Here is a 22,931-nt window from a genome sequence, read left to right on the forward strand (position 1 = left end):
TGTCTTTAGGTTCTGGAAGCTATATATGGTTGAAATAACAATAAAAGCGTCTTGACTTGACTTGAGAAGGATGTTTGATTCTGTACGATGGAAACATTATTAAATTAACCATTAAAAAGTCACATAATCAAGTTAGTGCCTTAAAAAACTTACAGTTCAACCAGCTGAAGATTCTTGAAGAGCTGCCAGGAGAGCGTGGTAAGTGGGTTCTTGGACAGATTTCTGTAAGACAAGATAAACAATATTAATTAGAGTCTGCTCATGTAGAATTATTTAAATGTTTATGATAACAAAGTGATGAGATGCGATCCAAAATTAGGGGGAGTTCCTGCTGTAGAGTTTTATTCATCAGCAATTTTTATAATTTTGTCCCATTTTCGCCATTGTAATCCCCTATCATTCAGCATTTACCAATTGTGAAGACTAACATGGGTTTCCTCTGAAACACAAGAATCAAGCCAATCAGATCTGTTATAACAATGCTGCATTACAGAGTAGAGGAAAGCCAGACATGAGCTCACAGATGTCCATGATTGGCTAGCGTCACTGTGATTGACAGGGGAGTGGTATTATTCCCTCCCACCCTGGAAGAGCAGGCAAATTTGCTCTCATGGCTTCTGGCCACAGGTGGCTATGACATCTTTGAAATAATGACAGAGTGGGACAAAAGAATACCTATCTGCTGGTTCCTTCTGGAGCCCCAACAGTATGAATTTTAATTTAACCAGCAGAAACAACTTTGCAATTGTTAAAGTCACTGAGTTTTCCCATTTTGATGTTTGGTGTGAACACTAACTAAAGCTTTTGGACTGTAGTCTGCATGATTTTATGCATTTTGCTGCTTTAAGATGATTGGCTGATCAAATGTTATATGACTAGGAAATGTGATTAGTAGTTGTTCCTAATAAAGTGGACAGTGAGTGAGTGTATATCGAAATCTTTTCTATCTAGCTCTTATATAATTTTTAACGCTTATGAAAGTCTAAAAATTGTATGTGCAACAGCCTTAGTCCAAGTGTTACTAAAGGAGTTAACAAAAGCCAGGCAGGCTTTATGCAACAGGAAGTCAGGGAGAGTCTCCATCGCTGCCAAGAAGAGCTGAGAGAAAAGGAACACAGCTGCGAGGGACGAAGCTGCTCCGCCAACTCAATAAGGAGAACTCGAGCGCTTCGCAGTCGGCAAATTCAAGAGGCAATCAAAGGCTAGGGGTTATAAAAGCCAAAAAGCTGGCCGGGGACTCATAAATGGCTTCTAACCAATGACATTGGGGTCATGCTTTGTGTAACGGGGGCATTAGCAAATGGAGGTTCATGATACCGAGTGAAAGCTTCTCCTTTCAAAAAATGGAAGGTTATTTACCTAGTTATCTATGCCTGGTGGACCATAGGATATTGGCTAGTAGGCTATAAATAACATTCCCAGGTCCTGATTTTTTACAGACCCTTTTATCCTCAGTCAGCCGTCCAAATATTTCTGGACTATATTCAAGAAGATTCAAAAAGAATTCAACAGATATTCTGTCCTTTAACTTCAAAAGATGCTGTCAAAAATAGCAAGCTTAGCAAGAAAATCCTTATGACATTAATAAATAAATATACGATTGCATTCGCTAATTTCAATCTTAAATAAATTGCAGACTTATTGAGAAATAAATGATTTAAATAGGCAAAATGATGTGTCAATGGAATAAGTCAATTTCATGCTTGAATATAAAAGCAATTATTAATATCAGAATGAGATATAGTGGATAAAATTGCTTATATCTGAAATGTTTTTCACTTTTTAAATTTGACTGGATTCACTGGGTTTCTATTCAATTAGTACATCATGGACTATTTATTTCAGTTCATTTGATTTTGGGATTCAAGCTTCTTGGAGAGGTGTTTATTTGCAGTGTCTGCACACTGCTGATGAGTTGCTCAGGTTTGCCTAAAAACCCCAGATATTTGAGTTAAGCCCTTTTTCTGCTTGTTGTTATTCATTCTTCTGAATTCATGGCTAGGTTTTTTTTGTACAAGCACGGACATTGTTTTACAGTCAGAGTAAGATTTTGGCCAATGTGAATGACTGAATTTTATTCTATTTCTATTAAGATGGATACAGTTGCAGTTATTGTGATCGGTGCATTAAGAAAAGGAACAAATCATCACATCCTTACCTCACAGTCATTGTGTTAAATTAAATCCTGCTGAGTATCCCAAGAGAGAATACTTCAGTACAGTTTTAAATGGCAAAAACTCACCACCACAAAACAAGCAATTAACATCCTTGGACTAATTCACTGAATAAAACATGCTTTTTCCTCCTGTGAATACAACCACGTACGTGTTCCTACCTAACAGACAGGTCTGCACGCAACATGCAATTATGCAATTAATCCTATTAAATCCAGTACATGAAGCTAATTGTTCTTCGTCATGTTGACCTGCACTTAAATCCAAACTTAGTCTCGTACAGCTGAAATGACTCTCTAGTGCAGACAGCTGATTCAGAGGCAGTGGGTTGGGTTATGCATGTGTAAATGTTAGTTCATCCTATCGGATCTGATTCTGTATAGAAGCACGAAGGTTGGGGAAGGAAGTGGCGACGAGGCTGACTTTAGTGAGCCTATTTTGACTACATGACCGGCTCATTTTCAGGGTCGTTGGGAACTCTTATGAGTTTTATAACAAGCACGGCTCACTGCTGAGACCCGTCACCATAGCAACAAGCTCAGCCGATGCAAGCTGATGCAGTGGGAGGAGTTTGCTTGGCTCTGTGCTGGTCTCTGGTGTCATCACCCCCTACACACACACACACACACACACACACACAAACACACACACTTTCACACTCCTCAGGAAGTCTGGGTTGTACCTTTTTTGTATTCTGATGCTTGTTATTGACTCAAGAATTTCTGATGGAGATTATCAAACCATATTACATAACCCCAAACATGTGATAGATTTTTCTCTTTACTAAACCTTCTGAAGGGAAATATTCAAACTGTATTAACAAGTGGTCACTCATGATGGTGGGATTATTCTGAGATTAGGGTGACATCTCCGGCCACAAAGTCATATTAGCATTAAATATTTAAATATGTGGCTATAACACAATCTAAAACCAAGCTGTTTCTAACATCAGAACTATCAAGAAGTCAGTTTTCCTTTCTTTGCTGTCAACTCATCACACCCACATCGTGAACAGATAGCCTTTTATTTTTGTAGGTTCACTGAATCAGCGCCTTTCAGAGATCAAGGCCAGTCCACCAGAGCAAAGCAGGTGACTAAGCAGTGAGAATCATCTGCAGTGTATTCCTGAGCCTCAAGCTAGAAGCTCAGCCAAGTGAAGGAAACATCAGCACTGTAATCAGACAATTGCCTGGTGATATGAATATTTTATTACACGGCTGAGAGAAGAAACATGGCTGCGACAGATGTGAAGCCTATGGTATTTACAGAATTTCCTCCCGGGTGGAGGTTCGAGTGTCCCGCCGAGCATTAACATTGTGCAAAATCTTCAGTCTTGTCTCGTTTTTGGTTTATTTGTCCAAACCACCTACATATTTAAGGAGATGCTCTTTAAAAAGGTCACCTCTCACCACCGTGAAGAAAAATGTCAGCAAAAAAAAAAAAAAGAGAAGAAAAAGAATAATTTGCTGGATGGAAGTTAATAAATTAGAAAATAAATTAATTTGTCATGTGACGTGAAGATCCACGGTGAATTTAACATTTCCAATTCCAGTGAATATTGGAATTGAAAAACTGATAGCATGGCTGAGAGATAATAGGATAATCAGGTCAGAGGTCTCAGAGTCTAAATGCTACTAACCTGTTTCTCTTGCTCTTGGATTTCTAATTAAGGCATATTTAAGTGCTGAGAGTTTCAAAAGAATTGGCCTTATTGCAGTGGCTCACGTTGTGATTTGCAGAAAATTCACTATTCAACACAAAGAACTAATTTAGAAAAAAGAAATATTAGTAATAATTGTAGAGAGGCCATTTTCGTCATTTTTTGTATAACAGATTCAGCACATGGTAATTTGCAGCAGCTACTGGAACACTCAAGACAACAGCTTTAATATGGAGCTTGAGTAGGCACAAAAATATGCTTCATTCTTGTAATCATTGCCTCATTATGGACCATTGGTGTGGAGCAGAACAGAGAGAGTCATTAATCCCTGTGTGCTATAAGAGAACTATAAGAAGTCAGAGTGAATGATTCTGTACGGCAGCTGTTTGCTTTACTGACTCAATACACCTGACTCAGAGAAGGCAACGCTTTGGTATTACTCTTTACTCACAGCTAAATGTGTCATCTAGGGACATCTGTTGATTCTGTGCTAATTATAGAAATCAGATAGCATGGCAAAAGTGCATTATTAGATGCTTCGCAGTGGATGGATGGATGGATGGATGGGCAAAACATACAATAAATCCTGAAGAACTGCTTTTTTCAAATGCTTTATTTCTGTTCTGAATTTTCAGCAACTCGCCTTCTGCTGTTTTGGAGAATATTACATGAATACTTTTTTGGGGCATCAGAACAAGTCTCACTTTTGCTTCAGGTTTATATATATATATATATATATATATATATATATATATATATATATATATATATATATATATATATATATATATATATATATATATATGAGCTTCTGTTTTAATCATAAAGTCTGCCCTCTGCTCATCCCAGGAATCTTTTTCACATTATGCTCATTTTCAACATCCTTTCAATACACTTCATACCATTTGCCTTTACTCTTCACACCTCTATTCTGCAATGATTTATATTTCCACTATCCATTGCCAGCTTGCACAAAGAAAAAAAACTGAAAAAAGTACTCAACATTTTCTAGAATTCACTCCTGCATCTCTTAGTGCTGAAACTCTGCTTAAAATGGTTGCCCCACAGCCAACAAAAATACCTACATATGTGTTGAAAAGTGAGTGTTATGGCAAGAGAGATTGGAGACTAAGGACATATCTATGTTCTTAACAACCATGAGGTTGAGTGAGTGCTTAAATTGCATCAAGTTTCTGTTTTCTTCTTTCATAAAAATGCATTATTCTACTTTCAGAGCCTATTGCTTTTAATCGACTGAATAGGAAATATGTCAAGAAAAATAAATAGCCTCATATTATGGCTCACAAACATGTTGATGTGGCCCAGGATAAACCCTCGGCTTGAAAGGCTGGTTCGAATTGAAGTTTCTTCCTAATTTTCTCTCAGGCAGTTTTTCCTTGCTGCTCCGGCTTACTGACTATCAACGCCGAACACTCTACAAACCCACTGATCCTGATATTGTCCAAGTCTGGCTTCAGTACAGTTGTACAGTTTGATAGCTGTCAGCAGGAATGATTTCTTCTCACACTCCTTCCTATCATCTTTACTAAAAGGTACTCCACAAACTGACAAGTATGCCCTGGAGGAGGTGGAGATATTATCTGTAATAGTTATCAATCTGGACACTGTTCTCAACTCCACCACCACTTCCGAAACTTTCCTTATCTAGCCTGTTAGCCTCTGTCATTTTTATTGCACTACCCTGCCAGACCGGAGCATTGGGAATGGCACTCCTGGCACCCCAAAGTCAAGAGACTGCAAGTTTAAATCATGATAATTCCACAGATGTGTCTCATTGGGGGTCTATGAAAGTATAAATATCTCTAGCTAAAAACAGTACGTATACAGGATTGGGAAATTAAACAAGGGTCAGACCAGGTGGAAATCCAGTTTACATGAAAGAGAAAGGATACCAAATGTATAAGATGAATTTGTATTTACATAAAGTAGCAGAAAACAGGGGAATAGGTTGTTGACTATGTAGAAATCAATATGTAAAAAACAAAATTAGGAGCAATTACTCACACTGGACTTTGTTTATGTACTGCACAAAACCTAGCTAGCTAAGATACCATTTGTACAACTATATCTGTTACAAAATTACTGGATTAAGTGGCAGAGATTTACTTCAACTCAAGTTACAGGGCTAAACTCCTGGAGTGACTGTTGCTCCAAGAAAATGACATTTGCTAATATATGTTTTTATATCATGAGAAACTTTTTAATTCTTATATTCTTCTGAGTGGGATAAATAAGTACTGAGACATTTTAAATTATTTAATGGAGAAAAAGAAATGACAAATTAACAACATTAACTTTATTCCTAAGTTGTTATTGGCAATTACAGCTTCCAGATATCTACTGGAAGAAGTAATTAACTTTTTACAGCATTGTAGCTCAGTTTTGGCCTTTCCTCTTGGCAAATCCTTTTCAATACCCCAAGATTACTTGGGTCCCTCTGATGGATTTGCAATTTCCAAATCCTCAGTAAATTGTCAATGGGATTCAAGTCAGGAGATTGACTATAGGCCATGGAAGGTGTCCTTGACTTATTTCAACTGTATATTTGGGGTCATTGTCTTGTTAAAATGTCAATCCTCTTCTGGATCTGCTCAAATTCTTGAAATCTCCTGCTACGTCTCTCCGTTCAGGTTTTCTTTGAATGACATGTACTCATCTGAAGAGAAGATGCCCCAAATCATGATGCCTGGATATGATATACTTGCGATCATTCACACAAACTTTCTGTCTCCAAGTGTAACTAGCTGAGGTATTTCCAATGAGTTCTATTTTTGTATAGTCTGAAACATATTGTTCCAAAGAGTACTGTTTGGTGTAAATTTAGCTGTGCTTTTGTTTAACAGAGAATAAAAATAGTAGCAAGATAGATATATAGATAGGTATAGGTTGTTGTGTAAATTTGAAGTGGATATATGGACTGGAAGTATAGAAAACGGCACAAACATAAGAGTCTGAATGCTTTTTTCTCCTCACTGCATTGTACTGCAGATTGATACAGTATGTTAGACATGCAACAGTAAACCAGCAAAAATGAATGCATGCTTTATGAAGAAAACAGTGCTTCACCAGATGAAAATGGCCATTCACTACAAAATGCATATGTAAGGACTGCTCTGAATGGCAACCAAGATCAACTATTAGAGAACTCACAGCACCCTGGAGAAATGAAACCGTCACTTTAAAGGAAAATTCTACAAACTAATCATATCAGATTGCACTTAGACTTGATAAGTGAAACCCCACATCTTCATTATGTGCTGCATTATCTAACAGTTATTATTCAGACAAATAGATGTTAGATATGCTGCAATCTATTAGTGCTTAATAGTTGTTTATTCGGCCATGCATAGTAATAAGGTCTTAGAAGTATTGGAGAAGAGTCCTTTTGATCCATGTTAAGGACAATGACTAGCCCTGCATTTGCATGCCAAATAGGAAGAGAAAAAAAAGAACTGAGACCCTGCTCGGTGCCACAGTGAGAGCCGTGGCGGTTACACTGCGTATTTCAATAACCTGATGCAATACCACTCCTTGCGCCATCTGTGCTGTCCCATTTTAAATAACTGACTACTATATTATTCAGTCTCTGTCTGTGCATACTGACACAGAGTATGTAGTATACGTGTTAAAGATATCATACAGTACTGTGTAAATGTCTGAGTGTTCAAAAATAATAAAAACTCATTTTCAAACCTAAAAAAAAAATCAGACCAATAAACAATACTGAAATAAATGTCTAAATTATACTAAATAAAACAATACTAAACTTAAATTATTATTAGATAATTTAGATATTAGATATTAAAAGTCAATATATGATGTGAAAACCCTTTGCACTGAAAATAAGCTCAGTGACTTTATATAATTCAGCTGTGTACACTGTGACTGAATTGAGAAAAATGAATACAGTTTGCCTTGAATAAAATAGTTTTCTTGAGAAACTGAATATTTCTACATGAAGTATACATAATGTTTTTTTCTTCAGTCTGACTGACCACAAAAATATTTAAATATACACAGCTTCAAAACTCTGGGTTGTTGATTGGAAGATCACGGTTCAAGCCCCAACATCGTCAAGCTGCCACCCCCTCACGCTCCAAGGGTGCTGCATTATGGCTGTCCCTGTGCTCTGACCCCAATACTTCAAAAATGGGATATGCAAAGAAAGAATTTCCCTGTGCTATAATGTATAGGTGACTTAACTTAAAAGGAAATAAGATTTCTCAGCATCTTGGAGAATCTACAATTGCTCTTCTGTGCAAATTGCAATTGCATCTATTCTTACAGCTAAAACAGCCAGCATTCATTTTTGTTTCTTCACTCAAATACAAATATTTGACTTTAAAATGTATTTTTGGTTGGAAAAGTACTGTTTTAAAAAAATGCCATTTTGTAACACGGAAGTCATAAAATAATTAGTGTGTTTTTGCGCTGTGCTGTACAGTATTATACTTTTTACCACTGAGCTGTTTAACTCTGTAAGGAGACATTTATTTAACATTTATGGAAGGAGTCTCCAGTGTCAGGAAGTTTCCACCATGGGAGTTTGCACTTTTCAGTTTCATTTTAATGACAAGCTGCAATTTTTTATTTTTTTTGTCTTAATAACTTCAAGAGGAAAAAATGGCTGTTGAGGGGATTACTGTTTATAGCTGTTATATTGTAAGAGATAATAGGAATTCACATTTCTCCACGAGTACTATAAATACCTTGCGAAATCTCACTGTTTGGTTTATTTGCTTTACTTAAGTATCAGCATCAAGAGCACAGATAAGCAACATATTTGTAAACTGAAAATCAAGCAAACCAAGAAATTGCAGAACTAAAAAAACAAAACACTGGAAAACAAGACTCAGGCATAATGCTAGATATGGATAATAAAAAGTTCTCACAATGAGGAAATGAAACTCTAAATGCATGGCATTATAAACAAAAACACACAATATTAAACCAAAAGAAATTACATGAGAGCTTTTACATTTCTGCCATTTGGCAGACGCCCTTACTCATAGCAACTTACAGTTTATTTCACTTCATACAACTTAGTAATTGAGGGTTAAGGGCCTTGCTCAGTGGCCCAGCAGTGGCAGCTTGGTGGACCTGGGATTTGAACTCACAACCTTCCGATGAGTAGTACAACACCTTAACCACTAATCGACCACATCCTCAGATGAGCAGTTGACCATGTCGTGCCCAGAGAAGGGAGATTTGTGAGACTGTAACTTTAAACAATAATGATGTGTTTTTTTATTGATTTATAAAAAATTGTTATTGGCAAACTGCTATGGTATACAATGTATAAAACATTTCATAACATGCAATTATAGCAAATTTGGGATGCTACCAGTAACCCCACTTCACACTGTTAAGCATCACACAACCCTCTTAATTATTTTCCTACAACAACACTTTCCTCCATTACATTCCTTACATAATAACTACTATAATAATGAGGCATTAAGAAAAATAATCTTCTTCACTCTGTACTTGCACAGGTGTAGCAAAACTCATTAGTGAATCTGTTTGTGGATAAAAAATTGTACTGGCAAGTGATTTAGAGTTGCTACTACAGTTCAACAGCTTGGCACAGGTTCAAGTTAGGATGTACTCAGGCACTTGAAATCATTTTCGTCATGAATGAGAAATCCGTCTGAAAAGATCCCTTTGAACTTAACCTTTGAATGAACCATTTCAAATTGCGGTTCAGATTGCTTCACCCCTTTCCAACAACGTGAGACGCAAATGCATCCTTTTGCCCATTCATACTTGATCAGGCAGAGAATTATGCATAAAGCCTCTTCAAACAATCCTTCGAAAGGATGTGACTGTGCCGTGATTCAGCCGGAGTGAAACTGCCCACACTGAACGACTGACTAAATGTCGTCTTTCTGTCATAAAATAACAGCACAAAAAATTGTGCCAGATAACCTTGGAAAAAGGTAAACACAAAGCTGCAGATTAATTGCCTATCTGTGGTTCAAGGGCTGAAAAGATTTCTTCAGAATGGCTACAGCTAAGTTTCAAAAGGCGCTTTGGTGCAGGTGCGGCGCCTCCCATCCCACTGATGCTCTTTTGCTTCTCAATGCACCCAGGCTGAGTCATACAGCTGTCTATTATTCATAGCTGAAGATACCTGCTTTAAATTTAAAAACACAGAAAGTCCTAAAAGGTTTGCCGTCATGGCTGAAAGGAGGAGGAAAACAATATTTTGATGTCAGGCTGATCTGTACCGATGATTTGGGACAGAGTTCTCTCGTATGTAGTCTTTCACCTTCTCTTCCTTTGTAGTTCTCCCAAATTTACCATAACTGTCTCTCTGTTGCTATTTAAAAAACACTGTTTTTATCTCATAAAAAGTCTTAAAAACCCAACCATTTGGTGCTGATTATTACAACTTGAGTAACTGCATTTGAACTGCAGCTTGAATGAATCATTGAATATTTTTATTAGAATTAAGGATTATACAGTTATCTAATTTTCTGTAGCACTTATCCTTGCAGAGAACCTAGAGACCATTTCATGGGACCCGGGGCACAAGGCAGGGGACAGGGTGCCAACCCATCATTGGGCACAATCACAGAACACACAATACACCCAATTTACAAATGTAAATCTCCCTACAACGCATGTCTTTAGATTAGGGATGAGACCCACAGGAAACCCCATGTTCCCTTAACTAGGCTATCCAGGGAGGGGAGGATCCTTGACCCTGGAGGATACAAATTTGTGGAATCCTGCCAACTTCCCACAGACTAAAAAAGCTACTCAGATGAGTAGGGAAAACGTTTCCACTTGACATGACTCAACTTTCTGACCCCCTAACCTGTCACACCCACATCCTGCCCCGGTAAACCAGTGTTGCTTAAGACACATCTGCATGCCACAACATGGCTGCTTCTTATTTTTTACGATGCAGTGACACTCTCCTGCCATGTGCATACTGCTGTAGTGACAATTTTCCCATTGAAGAGTCTGTGCACTCAAATGACTGTCCCTAAATGGATTTAATAATGAATAGCATAATTTATGCTTTTAAGTTTAGGTTGACTTTGAACCAAGTAAGATAGCGATGTATTATCTATGAATGTTTTATGTTTTTCTGATGATGTATTCTGTTCACTGTTAGGTGATTGTTTTTTTTCAACTGACTGACCATGCCCTTTATTACACCAAATTATTATTTTACAGGATGCACATAGGCTGCCTGTTGGAATAGTTTTGCTTTATCTCAGCCTGAGCAATCCATGATAAATGAAGTCACATATGGTAGACATAATTTTGCTCTTTCTGCTGGAAAATGGCAAGAAATGGGAAGCATTTTCCAAAGGGCACACCGACAAGCAACTCTCTATTCAAATGCTCGTTCCTCTGATTGCCTGGCTTTGATGGAACTGGCTTTCAATGATTGCAAAACGGCTGAAAGAGATGAATTTAGGACGTCGGACATCACGCTTTGAGATATAATCCTGGCAAGAGATGTTTAAAAAGATAGAAAGTGGCATTGCTGGTGGTGGTGGATGGTGGTAGTGGGGTAATGGAACCCTGGAGGGAACAAAGAATAAAAACATTTTTGACATGAATGATCTGTAGCTTTCAGAGTCTGGGTAAAATGAAGGATCATCTAAGGTCCTGTTCCTCCAGCTGGTCTCTCCCAGCAGGTCGTCTCTCCACTGGCGCCTCCATATTAAACTCACGGATCAATTCAACCTCTCATCTGTTAATATTGCTGCACCAATAACAGAAGCCCTTAGCTCTTGGTCGCATATGGTCCTAGGGGCGAGAATCTGCAGCTGAATTGTTATTTCCCATTGCTTTTTTAGTCTGCACCATCAAAGGCGTTGATTGCAAGACCAAAGCTCAAAGAGATTGACACCATGCACAACGAAGGTGTGAGAGGGCAATAATGAACGTGGAGCTGTTACTGTGAGCTCGATCTGGCAGAAGGCCAGCACCTCGCAGCAGCAGCTCAAAACTGTCATCTGCCGAGCTGCTATGCCCTGGCACCTGGGCCTGGCATCTTGAGCTGTTCTGATGAACTGGAAGAGGAGGGCAGATGGCAGCAGGAACTGGCAGAGTTCTCTCTTTGGAGAGAAAAGCAGCACGCCCGTGCGAAATTCAAACCAGCAGGTTATCTTGACCTTACAGAGCTGCTCTTAATACTCTCACCCAATGGAAGGCACCAGCCAAGGATCCAGTGGAACCTCCAATTTTCGCCTATGGAACCAGGCTTTTATATACCTGTAACAATATTAAGCTCTCTGAAGAAGGGTTTGTTGTCTCAGACTTCATTTTCTTTTGTTCATGGGCAAAAATACTATTGCTTAGCAAAAATCTTTCATGTTTTTATGCTAGCTTGGTTTACGGAAAGCGCTCTCACAGGAAGAGGGTATGGGAAGCCGACCGTATATGTGCAGCATGTGCTTGTGATACTGCACAGGATAAAGATTTGCCTCCTCCGTGTCTCTGGCACTGCCACCGTAGTGTTGGCTGAAATGTCTCAAGAGCTCATCAGAGTCTCCACAAGCACAGCAGACCCGAGCAGATGTCACTCTGACTATTAAAATATTATGGGTCTCTTCTAAAACTTCTAGAACTCTTTTCAAATGAGATTTAGTTATAAGATACACAGATCAAATAAAACCGAACAGCATAGGAAAATAATCAACATCATCGTGGTGTGATTCTTTTCTGGTCATCATGGTGTGAGTTTTATTCCTGTTAGACCTCAGCAATTGCCATTTTAATTTATTAATAGACGACGAAGATAGTAGAAAATGAAGAAGATATCATACTTTTTTATCCAGATGCTGTTAAAGAAAATGAATGAAGACCTTGTAACCAGTCAGATTCAAGAATTCAGCAGTGCTGTGGTATCATTTACTTACTTCTAATTTATTCAACATGCATGACCAACTCTGCTGAGGGAAGAACTACTTAAGATTTTGCAGAATGACCCAGACATATGGTTAAAGATGTAATAAGCCTATATCAGCGCAGTCCCTAATCGACACAAGCAGAACTGTCTTAAGCTGTTTTAGTTTACTTCATTTAAATTCTGCCTGATCCCTAATGAACAGGCACCTTAATATGCCTCACTTACAAATTATACCTATTCTATGCTAATTTTAGCTTAAACAGTAGAGTTTTTTCCTTGACTTTTTTTGGACATCAATAAAAAGTGAAATGAACCACCAGGGCAAACGCTGAATTCAAATGAAATCCTTGATTGTTGCTTTAATAGGAAACCTGATTACTGGGTAAACACTCACAGAATGCACTCATTGATGAAGCCTAGCTTCCTGAGGGAAAGGAGTTTTATGGGAAGGAAAAGTCATGATGCTAAATTCAAATTATTTTCAGACAGGCGATTACAAAGGGCAGTATATGACAGATAAATGTCGACTGAGTGATCTGAATCCTAGTGCATCTTCAAGATTTTGATGTTTTGTTTTGTTTTTTGTATCGTTGCAAATATATAGTTGGTCTTGTAGTTGATTTAGTGAGAGTTAGCTCATAGGATGAATAAAGATTGTGGTGCTGTGTGGTGTACTTACAGCATCTTTATACCTGCATGGTTAGGATCATGCTAGTTTAAATTAGGCGAGTAGTTTGTTTATATTTTGGGACCAAAATTGGACCAGCTACATTCTTAGATGGCCAAGTAAACAAAATAATAACTCACATAGAAAAAAAGCAGTCCTACGCACGTCTCTAACACACCAATTATTCTATAAACCTGGATTAATGTAGGTGAGGTTGAGCAACTGCAGAGAGATTTGGTATTTCTAACTCTGGGTTTTTTGTGGTCATAGTGGTAGGGTTTATATTTAATTTGACATGTTTTAAAGGGTTTAAGCTACCCAATTTGGGTTTAAATCAAATATACAGATATACAGATTTTTGGGGCATTTCAGTAATACAGACGATGTCAGTCTTTTGTCCACACAACAGATGCACTTCAGTTGTAAGTTTTTTTGCAATTAAGCATACTTCAACCATGACAGTACAACGACAGATGAGAGGCTAACCGATCAGGTCTTACACAGGACTGTAGCAGCTGCGATATTATCTAAGACAACATTTTTACAAGCTAATGAGCATTCTGTGATAGTTTTATGGAACATCCAGGATTGCTGGTTCATCAGAAGATTTAATTTCCCACATGTACAACAAACAGAACATTAGAGGGAGATGTTTATTCTGGTTCCTCGTGTTGGTGCAATAAATATCATTATGGGACAAACACAATCATGGCATTGTGGGAGATTATGGATGATCATTCTTTAAGGTTATAGTTAAGTTTCTGTTTAACTGCAGAGTTCACCACCAAGCTACTACTGTTGGGCCCTTGAGCAAAGCTCTTCTTCAGAGACAATGCATAATAGCTGACCCTGAGTCCTGATCCCAACTCCCAAACAAGCTAGAATATTCAGAGAAAACAATTTCATTGTGCTGAACTTGCTATACTTGGAAAGCACATCTCCTAGAAAATGTGGGTGTTTGATTTTAAAGTACAGACGTTATTATGGCTTGAAATGTTGGTTAAAATAGAAGCCTCTGTGCTGTAACACAGGTATAGACAGCTCAAAAAACTTGCGGTAAACAAGTGCCCGTGTTAGACTCGTACTCAATCAAGCTAATTACTGGAAGGTCAAGTTTCCCCTTAGGGTGCTGACAAAGTTTATGCGCTTAGACCAAAATGGAAAGAGAGATGTCCAATATCGACAGGAAGAAGAAAAAGCACACAGGATGCAAGCAGGAGGAGCGGTGCTCCCCACGCCGCAAAAAATCGACTCCCAGCCAGAGTCTGATGAGCAGGCTGGAACAAGGCCCACCTCATTGGTGATCAGACAAGGTGTGAATGGAAGACATCTTTGCTAGCATCTCCCCAAGGTCTAAGAAAATCTCTCTCCCAGTCTCAGAGTTGAGCTGCTGTATTCTTGCCATCGCCTTCTCCAAGCTGTGTACACAGAGCTCCAGCGGCCGTCTGTCAAAGACAACCCGCCTTCGTCTCATCTAGACCTTCAAACGGTGCATTGTTATTTCAGCCGATGCTGCCACCAGCAGAATGAGATCTGGAGGGATTGACTCATCTGTCAATTACAGCTCGACTGTCGCTGTTCAGTCGGCAGCTAAGCGTGCTGAAAGCTTTCATACCGGAAAAAAAGCAGGAATGCGTCGCCTCGACATGACAAAGAGGGAGAAGCAAATTCACAGGGGATTCCCTGTGCGTAGACATCTCAGAGTTTATCAGCTACAGGGAATAAGCATGTCCCCAGAGGCTCGTGCACGGTTCAGCGATTGGGTGTTACACGTGTTAAAGCTGCTATTGATCCAAGCACAGTGTCACAGCGGGAAGACACGTTCTCCTGTGGGAAAGCGGTCACTGTATCCTGCTCCTGCAGTTGCAGCTATTAGCCCATCACCCTGCAGCAGCAGAACACAGACTGTGTGTTTACACACTGGGGTCTTTTGATGACGGCCTAGAAACACACTTGCTTTCTTCCACGTTAACTGTCTGCCGGAGGCCTGACATGAAACCAGTTCAAAAAACAGCAATTTGAACGGACAAGGAGTCTGTAGTAAGGAGGTCTCGAGTATAAAACAAACCATCAGTGGCAATTGAAGAAGATATGAATAAAGTAAAATATTTTAGCCATTAACCATCAGACCTTCAATTTTTGTGCCCATTCCCAGTACTTCAGAAGTAAAATAATTTGTTAAATCTTCTTAGATTAGGCCCCATGTATCAGTTATAAATTGGACACTCTGAAAACCCAAGCTGTTTTACTTCCGTTGTCATTGGACGATATACAGAGCCTCCCAGATGGTGTCTGGAGTCTGTCAGAAACACTTAGGAGCAGAAAATAAGGTCATTGAAACATTTTCCCCTGCAGATTTAGCACCTCATAGAGTTCAGGTTGATGTGAGAGAAAAGTATTACATTTGTATTCTCTCACATCCTTAGTATTTCTTCTATTGATGTGTACAATGATAACGGCATTGCTATAAAAGAAAAGACTCGATAGCGGTCACTGTGTGTTAGGTTCTCAGCTTCTCTGACTACTGGCCTAAAATGACCACATTTCCTCTGACACAATCCAGATATTTGGATTGTGTTCAAGATGTATAATGTTATACGGTCTACTTCACTCTTATTATAGGAGATACGGCTAGATATTAAAGCTCTGGCTGTGAGTTTCTGCATCTCCACATAACAAAATAAGTTTAATTTACAGTATATACAGATGATATGTGACCTGCAGGATCACTCATTTGTAACCAGCAGGAAATTCAGTTAAGAAACTTTATTTTCTGCTTTCTGTATACTATTCTGCTTAATAATGAATTGACTGAAAACCTTTACAACCTTTCTTTGTATGCTGTTTTTTTTTCAGAGGTGCTAATATCATTATTTTGAGAATTGCATTTTGATGATCAGAATTACACTTTATAATAATAATAATAATAAAAATAATAATAATTTTATAATTGTATAATTTTATATTTTTATCATTTTAATAATTTTATACTTTTACAATAATAATAATAATAATGTTAATAAACTTTTACATTATTTGAATATAGCATATAGCATCATTTGGTCTTCAACTGGCTAAAGCTAATATTTATCCGTTAATATGTGTATATACATATATCACTTTCTCATAGAGATTTTTTGGGTTTATTAAATCACATTGTGGCTGCTAAATGAATCTACAACGGATATAAGCCTACACACCCTCGATTAAATCATGCTAGATTTTTTTCCAGCCAACAAACAAGTGAAAAACAAACAAAAACAATTTCAAATTTTAGGAAAAAATGAAAAAGAAGCAATTTATATTAACCTGGTTTCACAACACCCTTTAACTAATACTTTGTTACAGCATCTCAGTCTTTCTGGGTAAGAGTCTGCCAACTCAGCACATCTTGATTTAGCAACTTTATTCCACTCTTCCCTAAAAAAATCTCCAGATCTATCATATTATAAGGGGATGTCCTGTGCAATGCCCTCTTCATGTCATTCCACAGGTTGTTTTTTTTTTTTACTTTGATCTGTGCTCTGACTGGGCCTTTCCAAAACATTGATCACCTTTCTCGGAAGCCGTTTATTTGTTGGCCTTGATTTGTGCTTTGGGTTGTTTTCATGCCAGTAGGTGAACATTTCCTTCATCTCTGTCTAACAGAGACCTGAAGGTTTTGGGCCAAAATAGGTTGGTATTTGGAGTGATCCATGACTCCCTATCTCTTGAACAGAGCCGCAGTCCAAGCTGAAGTGAAGCAGTCTGATAAAACGATGCTGCCACCACCATGCTTCACTGTGGGTATAGCGTTCTTTGGATGATTAGCTGTCTTGGTTTTGTGCCAAACTTGTCTTTTAGAATTATGTCCAAAACATTCCACCTTGGTATCCTCAGACCATAAAACAGTTTTCCACATGGTTCAAGGTGATTAATGTTGGCTTGGATCTTTTTTTCCTTTCGCAAAAAAGGGCTCCCATCTAGCAAACTTACCTTGTAGACCACACATGAAAAATAGGAGAGAACGTTTTCACATGCATGGAGTGACCAGCACTTGCCAGATATTCCTGCACCCCCTTGAACATTCCCATAGGTCTCTTGGCAACCTCCCTGATAGATTTTCTTCTTGTACTTTCAGCAATTTTGGAGAGATGCCCTGTTCTTGGTAATGTCACTGTGGTGTCCCATTTTCTCCACTTGTTAATGATGGCCTTTACACTGTTCCATGATACATCTAATGATTTGGAAATTCTTTGTACCCCTCTATGATTTGTACTTTTCAACAACAAAATCTCATACATGCTTTTGTTTTTTTGGGGTTTTTTACCACTGCCTCCGTAAACAGATATAACCAAAAATATGTCAAGAAAATCCTTTAGAAACAGCTGAACTTTAGGTAGGTTTCATCAGGATCCCTTCACTGATGACATTTTGCATGAGTTGGAATACGCATATATGAATGTGTTACTTTGTGAAAATTATCCTCCGCAGACTCTGTTAGAAATTCAGCATGCGTATTTTTCCAGGTGTTATGAAGATTTCACAGGTTTTTAGATATGCAAACCTTCTATAACTCAGGGCCCTGGTGATGCCTTTCAGTTTTGTGCCCTGAGCCTCTGATTGTGTTATAGCAGGTGTCATAGAGTATTAAACTCATTGCTACAGCAGTGAGTTACAGCCAGTGCTACAGCAACAATATCAGGAAGGTTTTGTTTTTTATTTTCTTCTTTCTATTGCATACTGTAGATATCATCTTACTTTAAAACCTAATCTAAATTCAGAAAAATTGCATGGAAATCCTTCTCATGAGATACACTGTCGTGTAGGAGTAGGGCGGTTGAGTCAGGTAGGGGTAAACACTTTATAATTGGCCCTGAGTGAACGAGGTGACATTGAAAGTAGTTTCGCTAAAGTGACATTTTCAGACAATGCATTACGTAGGCTGGGACCGAGTTAATGAGGGACAGACTTTTCAGTCCCCCCAGCAGGACCTGACCTTTCCTCTTCCCCTATGACAACAAGCCCATCAGATTTATACTGTGTGAGGTGCAAGTATGAAGCTTTGAAGCTGGCAGAATTATTTCAATATAAATTGCATATTTTTAAATGACACATTATTAAATATGCATCACATTAAATAGCAGCTCTTTTTTCTGTGCTGTGTTTAATAAAGTAAAATAAATAAACATATTTGGCAGGGTTTATTTTCTTTGTTTTGAACTTGCTAGGGGTAAGAATTTACAAAAAAATATACAGTAAATATGATGTTTTTGTCATTTTTAAAATCAAATAAGATTTTTTTGGAAATTATGCAAAAGGTGTTTGCTTCCAGGAATTCCTGGGAAACTTTTTTAGTTTCTACTTACAGTGGTAATTCTCTGTAGTGGCAGCTCTTAGCAGTTAAAAGTCAAATTTAGATGCTGAATTGGAATTCAGTTATTTCACCATTAATTCATTCATTTATTCATTCATTCATTTTTTAAATCAGCATTTTTAGAACATAAAAAACCATGCTCAAAACAACTATGTGTTTGACCACTCTGAAAGAGTCTAGCTATCCTTTTGTCTAATTTATATAAAATCTTTACTTTTGAGATTTGATATTTTGAAATCTGTCTTTAAAACTGTGAATTATTTTAAAAAGCAATTCAAATTATATCTGTACAAAGTCAAATCTTCCCCCGAGCAAGTCCAAACAAAGAGAAAAACAAATAAATAAATAATTGTATTTCATGTAATGTATTTAGAATTCAAATAAACAAGTTTTTTTCTGTTTCAAAGCTCCATATGGAAGGAAACTGAAGGGTCAGTGAATCAAAAACATGCACAACAGAGCAAGAAACTATCCCTTTGTTTGTACACCAAAGGATTAACGTTCAAGAGGAATCCTGAGTGGACATGAAGGCTAAAAATTGTTACTGAAACACAATACCTATTGACTAATGCACTGATACATGAAGGTGTGCACCAGCACCATTAAAACTGTTGATTGCTGGATTGATTGAAAGTCTAATGCACTGCCAGTGGGCTCAATCATTACAGTTTACAGCTAAATTAGCAGTAATTTAAGCACCAAGCGCATGTGTTAAATAATAAAACGTCTTTTGTAGTCGAACATATTAAAAGTAAAATGCGTCATCCCAATCATAACCAGGAAAAGTATTGCATCTTGTAGTACAATAGATTAAATGTGACTGTGGCTATAATTTTCCCAGGGTCAATGTGTAGCTAAAAACTTTATGTAGTTCAAAGCGTAATATTCATTGATCCTTATTGTCTGCCTTGGTGCCCATTAACTGTGACACTTTTGTGCACTTCAAGTGTGCAACTTCAGTTCCTGGCATTTCAGAGTCCCTTTAAATCTGCATTGATGAAGCTCCCATCTTCGTCCTTAACGACTTCACAATTAGCATGTCCATCTGCTCTATTTGTGACTCAAGTGAAGACATCCTCTAAATGACTTTTATTCCATTCATTAAATCCTGATGAGCTACTCCAACTCAGCCTGTCCGATTGTTTATAATGGTGGCTGGTACCGCCCACTTGGCACCAAAGGACCAATTAGAAAGTGACTGACCAAATAGACCACCACAATGTCCAATCCAGCTCTGCTTGATTTACATTTACATCAGTTGGCAGATACCCTTATCCAGAGCAAGTTACATTTCTCTAATTTTAACAACTGAGCAGGTGATGGTCAAGGGCCAAAACAGTGGCAGCTTGGTCTCAGGGTCAACAACAGCAACAACAGTTCAAACTCCTAACTCCAAACTCCCACTGATCTACCATTTCTCTAAATTAATAACCACAATTTTGTCATGCTTTTATTAATCTATAACCCAAAACGGGGAAATTGAGATGATACTCACATGTAACGGAGATGAGGGTTTTGTGCAAACGCACGTGCTTGAATGGTTCGTAGATTGCAGTTTGTGATAGTCCTGGGGAATATAAACACAACTGGTATCAAAGAAAGAACTTCATATTCATGTCAAATAAGATGTGTAAACAGGTTTCAATTAGATTACCAAAGATAAAAGGAACTCAGATAGATTATTTGTGTTTTTCATGCCCATATCTTCCGTCAACACAGCTGTCCGTACCATCGTTTCATCTGAAGCCCTCTGTTATTGATCATTTGCAGAGGGTACTGCAGGTTAAACGTTCAGAAATGAGAATGCCACCAGTTCATTAGGAGCTGCCAGGCTGATTTTCAGGGAATCATTAGAATAATGGTATCATCAGGGGCCACAATTTCACCTTGATGATTTCCTGCAGCAGCTGCAATGAATAGTAGCTCCTGGAGAGCGATAAATTGGCAGTCATACCGGTGCTTTCATTACAGAAAGATCATGGAGAAATTGACTACACTTAACAAGTGATCAGTAGTCGTTACAGGATTACCCTTATTACCATGGCTGTAACGCATTATAACATTTGTTGCACAACTTGTGTTGCACATGGTTGATAAGGTGAATGAGAAGACTTTGCAAACAAGAATGTAAATCATAGTTAATATGCAGGAATCTTATCAGAAATTGGTATTGACTTCATGATAAGCATGTGTTACGATGTCATAAATCATAAGAGCCTACTATTTTCTGAGTTGTTGGAAACGCAAAACATTGCCTCTTCCATTTCTGAATCTAAAGTTTCAATAACTTTAGACTGTTGTTCTAGAATCTGTACCTTTTTCTGTTCTTCTTATGCCATTTTTCTGGGAATCTACAATATCGAGCAATTTATTGAAAGAAAATTAGTCTTCAAAATGAATTTGCAGACTTTAAAAAAGCCTCATAACAATGTTACCATTAAAGATGTGCCACAACTTATAACACCTTGTGAAGATCGTACTTATCAGAGCAGCTTCTTTTTTTTTTTTTTTTTAACTTTTAGTGGTTGGTACCAAATTTCAACCAGTCTACATCTAAAATGGATCGATCAGGCTGGTCTGTACCAGAAAACTACACTGTCACAGCCTGTCCAAATACAGAAATAATCACATCTCTGTGTCTTGGTATTATCTAATTAGAGCTTGAGAATGTTAGGTAGGGATTTGAACAAAAGATGATGATGCTTTGACCTCAAGTGGGTTTGGTGGTTGACTCAGATGCGGAAGTGTGAGTCACCCCCAAGGCGTAGGATGCACTAGGAGAGCCCAACAGGGGCAGGAGAAGAGTGTAACGCTAATGAGAAAAATGCAAATCGGAGTGGGGATCCATCACTTGTTCTTTCTTGTGAGGGATTAACAAGAAAGAGAGGACTGCACCATTTTCTGGGTGAGCACAAAACAAGCAAAAAAAAAGGGAAACAATGAGGAGGAAGTGGGAGGAGTTGATGGTCAGCATGATGGTGGTTGTGGGATTAGGAGGAGGGATAGGGAAGCTCTGCATAGGATCTACAGTAAATATCTTTGATGTCTGGTTCTGTAAAGTTGTCATAATGTTTGGATTTAGGTATGAATATACTGGTATTTTCTAAATCAGGGGTTCTCGGATGTTTTGGCAGCCAGGAACCCCTCAAACTTAAACAGAGCTTTCTATTAACACTACATCCATGTTATTATTTACAGGCTTGTGTTTGAGTGAGTCATTTGGATATAACCCACAAAACCAAGCTATTAGCTATAATGCTTTGATGAAAATTGCCTCTGATTTCCACCATTGTAACAAAATAAAATGACAGACCCCTGAGGGTTCTTGGACCCCACTTTAAGAACAGTTGTTCTAAATGGCCTGATTAATAAGACCTTGCCATTTCTTAATTCAGTACATAACCCACTCAGCCTTAATCAGCCCTTAGCTTCTGTAACTGAGGGTAGATCAAATGAGTCCAATCAGTTTTTAAAAGCCATTAGAGTTTTTCCACAATTGAGCTATTTCTGGATGCTATGCCATTTGCACTGTGGGTTCGGTATGCTTCGTTGAGTGTAAAAGCTGTTTTCAAACCCGGATGCTGTCCAGAATAGCAATCTCTCGACAGCAGCCTGGGGTTCACTTCAAAAGAAAGGGCTGGAAGTCGAATAATGTGATTGGTTCACCCTGTCATATTATTTCCTGTTTCACAGTGGCGGGTATCTTGAGAGGAAATTGAATGACTTCTAGATATATGGGGTGAAGAATGCCATTTAAGAAGAACAAGGAATAGTGATCAATGTTGTTTATAAGCCAGAATTTTCAACAGACAAGCACAGAAAAGAAATGCTTGTTTAAAAGATAAAAAGTTTTATTCTAAAGTTCTAAAGTTTTTTCTAAAGTTTTTTGGGGTGATACATATCAAATTATTTGCTTTTAACAAATGTCTTAAGGTGGATTATTTTGGTCTAGTGGAAACAAGTTGAACAACACCACCAGTGACTGTAAGAAAAGCAAGTCTGAAATCTTTCTAGAAGAGACTGTAGATTCATGCAGCCTAACAGCAACAGTCTAGTCAGATAATTACACAGAGTGAAACCTAGATTTTGTGTGTATTTGGGCTGAATTTTGTAGCCTGTGTCACCCATAATCTCATCATCAGTGACTGCGGAGGAGCATTTAAAATACAACCAAGGGT

General features: G+C 38.0%; 1 protein-coding gene across 2 annotated transcripts in view; it reads right to left on the minus strand.

The window, feature by feature from the left end:
* Nucleotides 1-22,931, minus strand: part of ntrk3b (neurotrophic tyrosine kinase, receptor, type 3b) — a 138,715-nt gene that overhangs the window by 87,208 nt on the left and 28,576 nt on the right. For both annotated transcript variants that reach the window (XM_058400188.1, XM_058400189.1), the window contains exons 3-4: nucleotides 20,249-20,320; nucleotides 154-222 (exon numbers count right to left, since the gene is read on the minus strand). In XM_058400188.1, the coding sequence (XP_058256171.1) occupies nucleotides 154-222; nucleotides 20,249-20,320 (141 nt within the window). The remainder of the gene's footprint in view (nucleotides 1-153; nucleotides 223-20,248; nucleotides 20,321-22,931) is intronic.

This window comes from Hemibagrus wyckioides, linkage group LG10 (genome assembly GCF_019097595.1).
Source record: "Hemibagrus wyckioides isolate EC202008001 linkage group LG10, SWU_Hwy_1.0, whole genome shotgun sequence".
Lineage (NCBI taxonomy): Eukaryota > Metazoa > Chordata > Actinopteri > Siluriformes > Bagridae > Hemibagrus > Hemibagrus wyckioides.